Here is a 15,908-nt window from a genome sequence, read left to right as displayed (position 1 = left end):
CTGTGAAACACTAGAGCTCAAGAGGGATCCAAGACCAAGTCTCCTAGCCCTCAAGAAACAGCAATGCCATACTTCAGTCCTCCTCTGTTAAGTAGATGAGAAACCAGGGTAGCAGTTCCCAGACACTGGGACTTATGTCCAAGACCCCAAAATTAGGTTGAATATGGTAGAACTGCACAAAACTGTTCTTAAGCATTGTGGGTGAGCACAGGCCTGCAGACCACCATGCTTTCCAGGGCCATCAACACTCAGTTTACCAACTAATGACTAAGAGAATTTTCCCCAAAACCTCTCTTCAGAGTCAGGACTGGTCTGACACAGTATATTTTATGAGGCCCTGTCTACTCAAAGACTTTATGATGGCACCTCCCATTCACATCAACTCCTTGCACCTCACTGCATTTTGGAGGTGATACCAATCCAACAGTCCTCACAGCAAGCTGTGGGTTTTTTGCAACTTTGTTGATAACCGAGTTTATTGCTCTACATTTTATTCTTCAGAACACTCCTTGAAGTTACTAGGTAAGCACCATTGACTTGTTCAGAATGTCCCAGGGAAAACCAAAGCAGACAAAAAGCAGTAAGAGATATTGAATCGGATAATATTGTTTGGACAGCAAAATGACTGCCCTTAATTTGTAAGGCCATCCACTGCATAGAAAAGTGGCTTCACTCATGAACAAAAAGGCCATTGTGTAAGGCATACTTCTATTTATCCAGTTAAAAGGGGAAAAAACCCAAACCCACACGAACTGTCCCTTATGCACACTGAGGCATGTATTTGCTGCATTGTTTTTTATGCAGTCACTCAAGCAATATTACCCAAGCCAAATTTCTTTCATTTTTTTGATTTCTCAGGTCCCAGTTTTAGAGCTCTTTACATTCCCCCCTCAATTCAATGTCCATCAACTAACAGTCTGTGTAATGTTGGGCAGACAGGCCAGATGGGAGACAAAACTATCGTTTGCTATTTAGTATTCTTCCCATTAGCACAAGCCAGGTCTGTTTGGTCACAGCTTTGCTCACCATTTTTAGATATTACACAGTTGCCGAAACACATGAAAATGCAGATCCAGAGACAAAAACGCTGAATAATGCAATTCTCCTGAGAATGTGGTTAGGACCTCTTTCCTACCACTGCTCAGCTCACACTAGTCAATTGTTTACATTTATCAAACAACTAAGAAAGTCAACACAGACTTGTCAACTCATCTGAGGCTGAAAGGATTCTCTCAGTCACAGCGTCTGAGCCACAATCATACAACGCTCATTGTCAGTTCACCTAACAAGCATGACACTTGACTGGCTTCCCCAGAAACTATCTGGAACCCAGACCATATCAACTAAATAAAATTTGGGATTTTAGAATAGGTTAAACTCCCAGGAAGCCTACAAATCAGATACTAAAAATTAGATACTCCAGAATCCCACATTTTCAACTACCTTCCATCAAGGCAGTTATTTTACTCTGCCTCCATGATCTTTTCGTATTTTAAATGAACAATAAAGTTACACATGCTTCATTCAACTTACTGTAACACTTTTTCAAATATCTATACAAGCATGAGTTTAAGCACTTATTTCTACAGTTTTTGCAATCAAGGCTTGCACAAGCCACTTGATAATACTCATCCTATAAAACCTGTTTGCCACAAGAATTTCAGACATTCTCTAGTCAGAAATACCCCAGTTCTCCCAACCCACACCCCTTGATTAATTAAAGCACTCCAGATAAAAGACTAATCAGCAACACTGCTTTTGCAGAATCATCTTTGAACTGGTTGGTCTTGAGACTCTACTTGGATTTTCCTGCTGAAGATATAATTAAGTTTTCCCTCCACCAGGAGGGAGGACTATTACTATTACTTCACAAATAATACAGCAGTGAAGGTGATCACTATCTGCTGCAACGGTTTTTGGCATCTCCCTGTTCTGCAAAAGCTTACAGACAGTAGCCACCCTATTACAAACTGCACCTAACCCATTTTCTCACACATTGTCCAGAAAGTCAGAGCCCCTCAAATGTCATCTTTTCAATACCAGCATACACACAAACACACCTGTGAAGTGGAAGACACCACCACCTCCTTGACCCTTTAATTGTCTCAGCAGGACCTTCCCAACAGTCCATAGATTGCAGCATTATCTCCACCATTCTCTTGGATGCTGCCAGCCTTCCCCCACCAAAGCAGTTAAGCTATTCAGCAGTGGGAACATCTGGACACACCACATACTACCCAGCAGCGGTGAAGCAGGAGAATGTGGCATTTCATAGCAGCGCACCACAAAACCACACAGTTTCTTTCGGGACACTGAAAACACTACCAGAGAATTTCACACACAGAAGAGCAGGCAGGACAGGAACTGCACAGCCTAGGCAAAGGGTGTCATACCATGTTTTTTCAACTACTCTTATCTTGGAAGAGGCCCAGGACAGCAGAATCTATACTATCCCTCACAGGCAGTCAACTCTGTACTTGGCCACGTACTGCCATTTTCTGCTTGCCAACTAGGTAAAAGCCTTTGAAGTCCCAGAAAAAACCTGCAGAACAGGTAAACTAACAGCTAACATAGACAGTGAATCACAGGCCTGTAATGTTCAGAATGTACTGAGCTATTTTTTACCACTGTCAGAGGAATCTTCTTTCTTAGACCGCATCTTTCTCTTTCGGCCACGTTTGCCCTTCTTCGTTTCTCCTCCATTCTCTCCTTCCCCACCGTCTAGGCCAGAGCAGTTATCAGCATGTCTGGCCATTGTGTTCTACTCAGTGGAAAAGAAAAAAAACACAACAAAAAATACAACATGCATTGAATTAAAGACTAGATGTTCTGGCTCTGTATTTTCAAACACATTTCTAGTAACTTACGTGTCGTGGTTTTTTGTTTTTGTTGGTTTTTTTTTTTTTTAAAGGAAGACAATTCAGGGGAAATTGGTAAGTTTCATTAACTTTTATTCATAAAGTCAAATTTTCACATTGCTCATGTCGTCAATGCTAAAACATGCTAGTACTAGCTCTGAATTATACCAGGTCTCCCCCCCTCTCTTTTCCTCTCCGACAGAAGTGCTCTACTTAAAAGATCAGTATTGTGCCCCATATCTTACCCACCTTTCCTTCTGGGTAAACATGTTCCCCTCCCCTTGGCTGATAGCTGCATTCCACCCCAAATCCCCACAATTCAGACCAGCATAGTCCCTTACCCTGCGAGTGAATGTTTTGCCACACTTGGAACAGACAAAGGCAGCAGGGACAAAGTTGGGATCGTGATATCGTTTGAAGTGCATATCGAGGAGCTGTTTCTGACGGAAAGTTTTATCACAATGGCTACAGGCATAAGGCTTTTCTCCAGTATGGGTCCGTTTATGCATGACCATGTGCCGCTCCTGACCGGGACAAGCAAGACAGGAAAAGTAACCCAAGAACTCAGACACGTGGATACAGAAGAGCAAATTTTCAGCTAAAAGGATGCCAAAACTTCATCGTTAATAGCAAGGAATGGATGATTCCACAGGAATGTGAGAATATCTTGGTTGATAGCATATTCAGTCCTAGCTACCTCCATCGTGTATGGACTCTTATCCCTTTGTCAACAGATATATCAAAGTGATGACTTAGAAACCACTTCTCTACAGGGGAGCACTGCACCAAGAAACGAAGGCCACTGAACTTTCCTTCACACCCTTCAAAAGATTTAGAGAGCTAATCGATCTTGACAGCTGGTCAAACTTAACAGCTAACATTTCCACCTCATACTTTTAGATCCTGTTCATTCTCACACTCATAAGGGGTGCCAGTCCCACCAGCTTACCTGTCTGCATGCATAATCGCACTGGTCACACTTGAAGCGCTTCTCATTCTTGTGAGACTTTTGATGCTGTATGAGGGCATACCGCTCATGAAACACAGCATCACAATAGCGACACTTCTTGCCCTGTTCAATGTAGGAATGCTGCTTTCGCAAATGGACGCCTAGGAGCAAAAGAATCAGAGGTTTTAGTCATCCTGGCTTTCCAAGCATGGAAAACTAGCCTACAGTCCCCTTAGCGATCTTCCTTCCACATGCTCATGAGCTCAACCAAAGAAAGTGAAGTAGTTGATTTAGGATTCAACTATAAACCTAAAAGACTCATAATTAAAAGCAACCAGAACAGTTTCTAGACAGAAACTGAAAAACTGAAACTGCTGAAAAACTCCAAATTCTTCCACAGTAATCTAGATTTCGTTATTAGTCACAATCTGTGCTGAGAGAGTACCCTTGCATTTGTAACATATGATTGTCAAACTAAAGAGTCTTGTGGACTGTTATGTTTAAGACTACCCTGAATTGCCTGGATACAGCCCGAAGCCAGGTAATACACTGGGAGAAACAGGATTTTCTGCAGGATTAGAAGTCAGAGTGACAGGGCTAGAAGGCAACAGGGATACCAGCAGATAATCCCCAACAGAGGTTTTAGTAACTTTAAAATCCCCCAACTAAGAGCATACCACAGCTGCACAAGGTAGCTTAGGGTAGATAAAGCATTATTAGAACAATATTCTTCAAAGATAACAGCAGTTTTTCACCATTGTAAACCAGCTCATTTGCTCCTCACATCAACTGACTGCCATTCTCTCAAACTGCCTCTCACCGTGGCACTTTACACTTGTCTTTACTGGAAGGCAGCCTGCCTTCCCATCCTTGGGCAATATTTTGTTTACAGACAGAAAGTTCTGCCAAATCGTGGCTTCTTCCTTCTGCTCGGCTGCTCTGGACGTGATATTTTTTCACCTTCTTGTAGAACATAAGAGAGCTTGCCTGCTGAAATCACACTGGGTACTGCTCATAGATCAAGACTCTCCTACTGCAAGGACTCAGGGCTTTTGTGACAATTCAGTCTCTCCTATCCTCTGTAGCACACAGCTTCACATCCTGGAAAATTATCTGGTCTATCTAATTCAAACCTTTTAGCTTGATGAAAATATCTCTGCATGAAACTTAATGGCTTCCAATGTGCAAGAGGTCAAGCCAAGTGATCGTCTGGTTTTTCAGACTCCAGTTGATATGCAGTTGTAATCGCAATCCAAGTTCAATAAATGACTTTCATCTGTGGGTCTGAAAACAGTAGCTTGCCTTGTATGCTTGTAAAACATGCTACATTTTCAAGTAACAAAGAGAAACTGAAAATTCTTATAGTTTGCAGCTGCTGCTGTAAGCTAGAAGTGTGTATTACCAGCCACACATCTAAGCCTGTACTTCATGTTGTACATTTACCAGAATTATTAGGTTGAAAAACCCAGAAGAGACAGCAGCTGTGTTATGAACTCTAATTCTGGGGAGTGTTTTGTAGAATCTTCACTAAGTGGCCACTTTTGAGAGATACATACCCAAGTCACTCTTTCTCGCTATAACAGTATCACAGTGAGGACAGTGAAATTTGGCCACGTTCTCTGTGTGCTTCTGCAAAATGTGCATCTTCATGGTACCACTCTGAGTGAAGCGAGCATGGCAGATGTAACATTCATATGGCTTCTCTCCTTCAGTAGCAGAAGGGAAAAATAGCACAAGTACTTTAATTTAAAAAAATCTCACCAAACAAAACCACCTCCCAGGAAACTTGCAACAGCTAGTTGATAGAAATAGTAACTCTAGAAAGAGCTCAATAATGTCTCTTTCTCCAGAAGTTTTAGCTCCAGTATGTGTCTTTCTACAAAGAGACTTGAGTTCAACTGCTAAGCAAATGAGTTAAATTGTTATCCTTACTTGGAGATGAATGGAAGACCTATGCACACAGGCTGCCAGAAGACAGCAAGCGGCATCAGATTTTTTTGGGGGGTGGGGGTTCTGAAAGCTCATGAATACAGGCAAGGGCATTTTTTTTTTCCCCCTTCCAATTTTAGCAGTATGATTAATTTGGCACTCCAGTAACATCCAACCCTATTTCTACTGAATAAAAAATTTAGACTCTTTACAAACATGCAGGAGATGCTTTTGTAATTACACTCAAGCATGAAACTGCAAATGTCTATAAAGTTCAACTGGAAGCGGAACACTGATAACAGAAGAAGTTTCTTCTCTCCCTACTAGAATTGCCTGTATTTTATCAGCTCACAGTCAAACTGGAAATCAGAATCCTCCAAGCTCATTTCTCAATGCAGCAATTACTATCAGGTTATGAATTTACTAGCGCTTACAAATCACTGTGCGTTCTCTTCTATAAAGGTTTTACATTAAATTAAAAAATAGTATTTTTTTTGGTGTTTAAGTGTTAGCACACACTGTACACAGCCTCAGCGCTGACACTAAAACATAAAAAAACCCACACTAAAGAAACACAGCATTGATACCAGAGTGGGTCCTCATGTGTCTCTTCAGTTTGTAGGTATCCCTGCTGGCATAGCTGCACAAGCTGCACTGGAACGGACGCTCTCCAGTGTGAGAACGGATGTGCCGTTTCAATTTGCTAACCTGGAAGTCAACAGCAAGACTGAAGTTAGCATAGATGAGCAGGTCAGATTGCCAAAAGTACAAGAAAGCAGTTAAGAGTTTATGGTAGTCTGGTTTTATTTATACTAGCCACTGAAACAAGCAAGCATGCTCCAATCCCATTATCACACTGCACATAGCCACTAGCTCCTGCCAATTCTACTTCACCTCCCAACCTCATTCCTGGTCTTGCTCGATGCTTGTTCCTACCTTCAGTGCAGCCTAGTTTAGTCTTGTGCTCACCTTACTATTATTGACCATATCTGCATCTGAAAACCCACTAAAATTTGAAAGTATCCTGAAGAAACACAAGAAAATGTTCTGGGAAAGCATGGATGCAGGAAACATTGCAGGGGTTACCGTCCCCTCTACAGTATATTATTCTCCACAGGGGGCTTTCTTGGGTCCTCTCCAGTTACTTTGAGAGAGAAGATAAATCAATTTCTTGCTAAGAACAACAAAAATCTAGTCCTGCAATCAACAGGGTGGCTTAATTCCTTTCCTCTCTTGAAGGAAGATTAAGCTGGATTTGTGCTTCTCTAGAAGGCATGAATCCAGCTTAAAGGTAGGCATGAACACCGATGTTAAGGCATTTTTCTACTCCAGCCTGACCATGCTGTTTAATCACCAACCTATGCCTATAAAACACAGCACGAGCTCGCATAAGGAATAACTTGGTTATTCTTTCCTAATTCATACCATGAAAACCACTGCAGCACAAGTTATTCAGCATGCAAACCACAGGGACTGGAATTACAGCACTGCAGCCACAGCATGGGTAGGACGAAAAGGCCGTACTCAGCCTCTCCCCACTGTAGCCTTCTTCCACTGCAGACATCCCCCTTTTTTTTTTTCAATTACATTGCTCATCAGCTTGCTCAAATTTCCTATCACAATACAGAAGCTGTCCTGCAGCATAAGTAGCAATACTGCATAGGAGAGTGCACTCAAGGAAGCTTAATTTGCTCGAGCAAATTGGTCAATCACTCCAGTATTAGCAAAGCTACTTTTCACCAATATTGAGGCAAAGGCTCATTAATTTTCGCTACAGTCACCTTAATGGCATAAACAGATAACATGCAGAATGCATGTTTCTAAAATGGGAGGGCACCTCTAGTCTGAAAGTACACCCTACTGCAGCAGAAGATGGCTGCCTCCTTCAACGTGGAGCACACTACAATTCCTGCAATCATCTTAAAGGCCGAATAATTTAAGAAACAATGACAACAACTATCGTCTCCAAAAAAGAAATGGATATCGCCTAGGATTTCTATGCATACATGCTCTCAAACTGTTCTCTCAATAACTAGGGAAGCCCCACCATTTGCTTCTATGAGCAGACCTGATTTGCAACGTTTTTGCTTAGAGCCTTTTAAACAAATGGCCAAAGAGAAAATGTACAAGAACAGAGTTCGTAACAGACTGTAAACAGGCTTTGAAGCATACAAGGAAATATTCAGTGCTGTAACAATTAACTAACATACCTCCACACTAGCATAATCACACATTGAACATTTGAAGGGTTTCTCATGGGTATGTTTGTAGCGGCGATGCCGAACCAACTCTCCACTGGTCACAAAGGCCATGTCGCAGTCTGGGCACTTGTGAGGGCGAGTACCTAATCGTTTACAGCAGAAGAGGAAGATGATGACAGTCAGGTTTAGTGGCAAAAGAAAATATGGGACATTTTTTTCTTTTAAAGTGATTTAGCAACATTGCTTTCATGTTCTGAAAGATTAGAGCAACAAATAGTATGCAGGCATCACAACTTTTGTATACATAACTAATGGACTGAAGATCTTAGAGAATTAATAACCTTTCAATGAGGAAGCAAACTCTCTTCTTTTTGTATCACTTGGTTATTTACAAATTTTAAACCATCCAGTTAGACATAATGTAGGTAGGTAGAGAACACGAGGGATGTGACACTTTTTTCCTGGCAGAAAGGTCACAAAAAGCTTAATTACAGTTCAGGTACCTAGAATCATAGAATCATTAAGATAGGAAAAGACCTCTAAGATCATTAAGTCCAACCCCCGACCCAACACCACCAGGCCTCCTAAACCATGCCCTGAAGTGCCATGTCTACACATTTTTAACACCTCATAGTTCTACACCAGAAACTTGTAAGGAGAAACAGAAGTGTGCTACGCTTCCTAGCCATAAGTTCTGTTGGTCCACTTCATAATCTATTGCTTGGGGGTTTGATGAGGGCTTTTTTTTAGTGGTAGTGGGGGTTTTTTTGTGGGTGTGTTTGTTCGTTTTGGGTTGGGGATCTTTTTGCTATTTTCAGCTCCCTTATGTTTAACTCCAGCCTCATTCTCATCTTACTTTTCTGCAAGCAGCAGTGGTGACACAAAGCTTGGAACACAACTAATGCACAAGACAAACGGAGCATTTTCTATAACTTCAGGTGATTTCAGATCAAGCCCAGGATCAGCCTTATACCTATGTACCAATGAGCTTTGCACCTGATCTGGCCAGGCAGAAAACTGACTTCAAATGAGAAATGAACAACAGCACTGCATAGTTTCTTTCTTTTTAGTTTATTCTGTAAGTGGAATTAAACAGACTGAAGACAGATCCACCCTGGTTTTCTATCTATTCTAAAGAGAATAGATCCTACAAAAACAATGTATGCAAAAGCAAGGGTACCTGTGTGAGTGTTGAGGTGGTTCCTCAGCAATGTGACTGTCCGAAAAGCCCTGCCACAGAGATGGCACTTATGTGGTCTTTCATCAGTGTGGCTTTTCATGTGGCGGTCCAAGTTGGAACGACGCGGACAAGTGTAACTGCACAGTTCACACTGGAATGTCTTCTTTACACCTAGCCATGAAGGAAATCATCTTTACTCTTGACAGTACTGTGGTCTACTGCATTATGTAAGAGATCAGCAGGGAAAAGGAGAGATTCTTGGAGGTACAACTACTACAAGGAACCACATCATGTACCATTAAATCCTTAGAAACAGTCATTGCCTATGGCTGGCTTGACTTCGGTTTTCATTAGTATGCCAGCACTCAGTGTTCCTTCTCCACTCTAAAAAGGGTGCCTCAATTTACAGTTTTAAGAAAAGTTGTATTTTGCACCACCTACCCTACCCAGCAATTGGTTAGGAAAAACCCACAGAACTAATTATACTGTTGGTTCCTGATGTAAACCACACGTACACAAATTCTTACATACGTATTACAACAAAGAGAAGAATCTTTTCAACTGTAGCTGTATGGCAAGACTAATGCCACAGCATCATGCTTGAGGAAAATGAGCTCCTTTATAGGTGGTGATAGGAGGTTTGCCCAAGAAACAATAGAGCTGAGCTCTATTCTGAGCTCTTATATAAAGCATAAGCGACATTGGGCATTTCTGCTTTACTCCCACCTGCATCTACTCAGTCACTTCGATCACATTGCAAGGTTCCACCGTAACAAATCCAATTTCAAAATGAATTTGCAGATGGGGAGCTTACCTTTCTTTTTAATTTTTGTTGGTTTAGGTGGTTTCATATTGCCCACCACCTTTTCTGCATTGACCTCTGACAACAAACCCTCCTGCTGCTCCTCTTCAAAGTCATACACAGAGACATCCACATCTTTGCCTTCCTCGGTGTAGCGAAGCTTACTCTTTTTGTTTTTCTTTGTTTTTTTGGCTGGTGGCTGATAGTCTGGATCTTTTTGCCAATTGGGATCTTCCTGTGGCTGAAGTTCACCTTGTTCCAGTGTCTCCACCTCACCATTTGCACCCACTTTCACTACTTGGAAGCCTTCTGGTAAAGGGAGGGTGTGACAGATCATGGGCTCTCCCTCTTGCAGGCCTCCTTTGGAAACCTCATTTTCATAAGCTCCCTGAAGTTCTTCCACAGACGTGGTGGCAACAGGTACAGTCACTGGTACAGGTACTTGGACCAGCTGAAGCTCACCAAGGTTTATAGGCTGCTCTTCCATATTAACAACCTGAAGTGTTATGATCTGTGTGTCATCCACCGTGGCCTCTGTTTCTTGAGGCACTGCACCTTCCATTACTTCAGTCTTCATTTGAAGAAGGGTTGGATCCAGCTGTTCCATCATCACCATCTGCACACCACTGTTGACATCCTGCACTACTTCACCTCCATCTGCTTGATTTGGTGGCATATGACAAGCATCGTCCTCCTGCCCACCTTCACGGCGTCTCTGATAGGTTTTTCTCTCTTTCCCCTTAATAAAAGTTTCTGATTCCTCCACAATAGCTTCAACTGCCTCACCTTCCATTTCACCTTCCTGCTGTAGAAACAAGAGAATGAATGATGCACACCATCCAATGTATTTTAACAACTGCACAAACCCCACAGAGGGCCAAGTGGCCTAACTGAAAACCACCAGCTCAACAGCAGCAATGTACTGAAAGTATATTCAGAAAACAGGATTTGAGAACTCTAAGTCTCCACTAGCCTAATGCCACTGTAAGCCAAGGCAATCACAGAACGCTGCCTGAAGTGAGACAACTGTATGGGTTTCTTGGAAAGGAAGGAAAGCAAGGAGGAGAGATTAAGTGATATGCATGTTCCCATTTCTCAAAGACCACAAATCTCACAGGAAAGATGTACGGCAGTATTATTCCTTATTGAGCTTGTTTAGTCACTTTACATGGCTTAGCAATACCAGAGGCAGGCTTTGGCTATAAATTTTAAAGGCACAAAAATAATATACTGTTAAAACTAGAAAGCCAACGTGAAAGAATTATATTTGAGAACTGCAGAACTTTTCCAGAAGAAAAAGCACTAAGAACTGAGGACAAGAACTTAAGCCTCACTTGTTTTGTGTCAAACTACTGTTGTTTCCTGTATGTTTAAATCTCACCTGAACAACAAAAATGAAAGGACATAAGTTAGTCAAGTATATTTTTTGCAAGCAGCCTGGATTTCAATTCCTGCTCCCACTTCTGGACATCACCTGGCCCATGAGCAGAGCAGAGGATGATGCCCGGTGCCCCCTTTGGTGTGAATGAGCTGCAGCAGGCAAACAAGGCTCAGAAAATTTTACTTCAATTTAAATGATGTGGACTCAGAGCTAGCGGACTCTACTGCTTTCTCATGGCACCTGGGTTAAATCTACCCATATCATAAGCAAGCAACAATACTGAAGCTCAGCATTTTGGTGGGCCTTAACTGTATGCCATTATTTTCAGGGTTACATGCGTAACATTGGGATTTTCTTCCTGCTCAGACTAGACCATCCAGCATTCTTCTGTGCACTCAGTGTCAAATATGGAATTCCTCTGTTTGCATTCTGCAGGAAGGTTGTTTCAAGAGTAATAGCAGCTAAAAGAAGTGACCTTTTTGCAGCTGCCTTTTTCCCAAAATGAAAATAATGAAAATCATAGTAAAGTAGTATTTTTTAAGCCTAACCCTGTTTCAGGTGGTTTAATTTGGAAAAATGAAAGCAGATTCCACAATCATGTCAAATACATTCCTTGCATCAGGATACAATTTATTATACCCCTCACTTAAGCGTTAGAAAGGTACCATGGTCAATTTTACTGTTGAAATAAGTAACAAAAATGCCAGTTTCCTTACAAAGCTAGTGATGAAGTTCTGATTCCAATTCCAGATTTGATAAGAGTCTTCAACATTTTCCTATTAGATTGAGTGGCCCTCAGACTAGCTAACAGAATCTATTTAACCTGCCTTGTGAACTTAACACTTAACCCTCATATCACGCTACTTTCAAATACCTACACTTAATCTTGCATACTAATTTTTTAAATACACAGGCTTATATGCACAGACATGAAACACAGCTGTTAGTCTTCATTATCTTTAAGAATGACAAGATATGTAATTGTTTTTATTGCTTTTACTCTACTGCCTTTTCTGGTATCCTCCACTTCCGTTGAGAACAATATAGTTCATATTGTTCTTCAGCCTGCTCAGTATTAATGTGCGGTCTTGATATTCATTATGCTGTGGGCAGCAGCAGTCTCCAGGGGGCACCAGATACCCAGAATTACTGACATATGGCTTCATGCACACTCCCTGCAGGAATCCGGCCTCTCCTTTCCTTTATCACCCATCAGCTTTTCAAGTCAGAGCAAATCCATATGGACAAACAGCTGAAGTACACAAGATGATGCAAGTATTTAACACTAGCCAGCAGGTGATCAGAACAGAGCACTGGTCTTTGGCCTACAGCAACTGTGAAACACTTGGAGCAAATTGTTTTTCAATTATATCAAGTATTTGCAGAGAGACACACACAAGAAGCCTCTTCAGGTGACCAAAAGACTCTTAACAGAAAAGGAAGGAAAGAGCTAAACAAAATATGAGAATGTGGTAAATAGCTCAGGGGGCAGTAATCATAGAATAAATGTTGGAAAAGACCACTAGGATCATCAAATCCAACCCCCAACCCAACACCACCATGCCCCCTAAACCATGCCCTGAGGTGCCACATCTACACATCTTTTAAATACCACCATGGATGGCAACTCCACCACCTCTCTGCGCAGCCTGTGCCAATGCCTGACCACTCTTTCAGTAAAGACATTTTTCCTAATATCCAATCTAAACCTCCCCTGACGCAGCTTGAGGCCATTTCATCTCATCCCATCACTAGTGACTTGGGAGAAGAGACCAGCACCCACCTCACTACAACCTCCTTTCAGGTAGTTGTAGAGAACAATAAGGTCTCCCCTCAGCCTCCTCTTCTCCAGACTAAACAACCCCAGCTCCCTCAACCTTTCCTCATAAGACTCGTTCTCCAGACCCTTCACCAGCTTCGTTGCCCTGCTCTGGACACACTCCAGCAACTTAATGTCCTTCTTGTACTGAGTGGTCCAAAACTGAACCCAGTATTCAAGGTGCTGAACACAGTATTCAGTGCTGAGTACAGGGGCACGATCACTGCCCTGCTCCTGCTGGCCACGCTATTCCTGATACAAGCCAGGATGCTGTTGGCCGCCTTGGCCACTCGGGCACACTGCTGGCTCGTGCTCAGCCGGCTGTCAACCAACACACCCAGGTCCTTCTCCGCCAGGCAGCTCTCCAGCCACTTTTCCCCAAGCCTGTAGCATTGCATGGGGTTATTGTGACCCCACTGCAGGACCCGGCACTTGGCCTTGTTAAACCTCATACAACTGACCTCGGCCCATTGATCCCGCCTGTCTAGGATCCCTCTGCAGAGCCTTCCTACCCTTGAGATTGACATTCCCACTCAATTTGGTGTCATCTGCAAACTTACTGAGGGTGCACTCAATCCCCTCATCCAGATCACTGATAAAGATATTAAATAAGACTGGCGTCAAAACTGAGCACTGTGGAACCTGCTCGTGACTGCCCACCAACTGGATTTAGATGGACGAGATTTAAGACGGAAGGAAAAAAAAAAATGACAAAAGCCCATCTGCAAACCTAATGCAGTTCCACTTTGGTGCCTTATAGAGGAACAGAGCAGAGGTCAGAAACCTTGACACAAAAACAAGCAGCTCTGAGCAGTTCAGGTGGGGCTCTCATAAGGACCTTCACATTAAGTGCCAATATCGAAGCTAGTAACAAAACTAAGTCACCTGAAAGCAAGCCAACAGGCCAAGATTTACCAGTGTCCTCTAGGATCCTGCAGAAGCAGGTCCTCCAGCAGAGCGTAGGAAAGCTTCATCTCCCAGACTTGCACACCAAAAAAATTGTGTGTCCACAAAGGAACAGATCGCTCATACTTGACGACTTTGGCATATGGCTCATCTTGCCAGGAAGGTTTGACAGCCTAGGAAAGCAGGCTTACACTGAGACCAAATAAACACCAGCAGGCAAGACTTTGTTCAAAGTATGCTCACAATGAAGGGTGTTCACATGTGTGAAGTAAGTGGAAGGACTCTTAACAACGATTCAGTAAAGAAACTAAGATACCCCTATTTCTTCCAGCTCGCTCTCTTATTTTAGAGATGCTTATCTCTTACCCTGGAGTTACCTGTCACTACTCATAACATCCTCCTGCGAGAGCCAGACCCCAAAGCAGCGGGCCTGGCAAAGCACGGCTGTCCTCCAGCGGTGAGCAACATGCACTGCAGCAACACAGCCGAGACCGTCTCCTACCACATCCTCTTTCACTGCCCTCTAGTTCGTTGTGACTCAGACCTCCTGTACTCTAAAATTCATCGCACAGATAAGCATTTACTCCTGCCTATTCCATGCTATGCACTACGGTCTGTTCCTCTCAAAAAATTAATCTGAAAGACACTGTTTTTAAACCAGGTTCTTGCCAGCAGAGGAAATGTTAACAGTATTTTTAAGGAAACTACAAACCACTCCAGGTTATATTAACAATGTACTACAGAAATACAGAAGGAGTCTCAACTGATGTCTTGGCCAGCTAAAAAATCTTGCTGATCTGCCAAGATTTCATCTCAAGAAAGTGTGGATTTTCAAATTAAAATACTTCTACAACTAGGGGGACACAGGATGGCCGCTAAACTTGAGACGAAAAGGGACTAGGCAAAAATGTATGGGCTCTTTCCTACTAAGTAAGTTCTCTGGAAAGACACTCGATCTCTGCTGTGGTGAGCTTTGTGCTGCTTGTCCATGTCACATCTCAATCACTCTGTCACAAGTATTTGCCAGCATTTTTTTCCTTTCGTTTTTTTTTTTTTAAACTTACTCCTCCTTTTTCACAAAGTTGGTTTTAGGGGAAGTTTTAGATTTATTGGAGGAGTCACCAGAAGATACCATCAACTCGCTGGATGAGATCCTGCAGCTTGCTGACGATTTTCCATTTCTGCTAATTTTAATAAAGCAGGTCTTCCTCAACTTTTTAGATTTACACTCCTAGAAATTATCCAGCCAAGTTCTGAGAAAAAGTTTCCAACATTTCAGAGAACATGTTTGCTGCAACTAAGACCATTATAGCAGTGGAACACTAGGAATAAAGACTGCTGAATATATTTTGTCTTACCATTCTCCCAACCTTTTATTTCTGGCTTTTATCTTCAGCTCTCTTCCTACCAGTTACTGTACCTTATACCAATAGTTTAGATCCACAATGACTGAATCTAAAAAGGAAAACAAAGCAGCAGGTTAACAGAAAATTATTTGGTAAATGAGAACTAAAAAAAACCAAGAGAGAAGAGCTTCCAGAATAAGGAGAGTGACCAAGGAAGACCAGAGAACATCTGAAATCAAAACCACAATTCCCATGTAATAGCTCAAACTAGTCTTTACGTACATGCTCGCTCAACAGGCTCTACCAACTCAAATGAGAGACACTGCGTCACTAAACAATTCAACGCACTGTCACAATCCAATTTGCCTGGTAAGAAGTTGTGCCATCCAAACAATAGGCCTGAGCTTTCTCAAGTAACTGATGGGCAGCTCATCTGAAGAACTGAAACAAGCAGAAATAAGATGGGGTATGCGTTTGATACAACTGACACCTTACTCCAGTGAAATTGATCAAAAGGTTGCTTGAAAAACAAGTCAT

General features: G+C 42.2%; 1 protein-coding gene across 7 annotated transcripts in view; it reads right to left on the bottom strand.

Annotated features, from left to right (window-relative positions):
- Positions 1-15,908, bottom strand: part of CTCF (CCCTC-binding factor) — a 37,205-nt gene that overhangs the window by 3,430 nt on the left and 17,867 nt on the right. For 4 of the 7 annotated variants that reach the window (XM_064459161.1, XM_064459156.1, XM_064459160.1 and 1 more), the window contains 8 exons: positions 9,932-10,724; positions 9,118-9,288; positions 7,947-8,080; positions 6,324-6,444; positions 5,364-5,513; positions 3,808-3,968; positions 3,200-3,382; positions 2,626-2,761 (listed from right to left, as the gene is read on the bottom strand). In XM_064459161.1, coding sequence (XP_064315231.1) covers positions 2,626-2,761; positions 3,200-3,382; positions 3,808-3,968; positions 5,364-5,513; positions 6,324-6,444; positions 7,947-8,080; positions 9,118-9,288; positions 9,932-10,712 — 1,837 coding nt within the window. In that variant the 5' untranslated portion in view covers positions 10,713-10,724. Of the gene's footprint in view, positions 1-2,625; positions 2,762-3,199; positions 3,383-3,807; positions 3,969-5,363; positions 5,514-6,323; positions 6,445-7,946; positions 8,081-9,117; positions 9,289-9,931; positions 10,725-15,383; positions 15,481-15,908 lie in introns of all 7 variants that reach the window. The other 3 variants (XM_064459159.1, XM_064459158.1, XM_064459162.1) reach the window with 2 other exon arrangements.

Source organism: Phalacrocorax carbo, chromosome 8 (assembly GCF_963921805.1).
Source record: "Phalacrocorax carbo chromosome 8, bPhaCar2.1, whole genome shotgun sequence".
In the NCBI taxonomy this organism is placed as follows: Eukaryota; Metazoa; Chordata; class Aves; order Suliformes; family Phalacrocoracidae; genus Phalacrocorax; species Phalacrocorax carbo.
The sequence above is the reverse complement of the archived record's forward strand: the minus strand, read 5'-3'. Positions and strand labels throughout refer to the sequence as shown.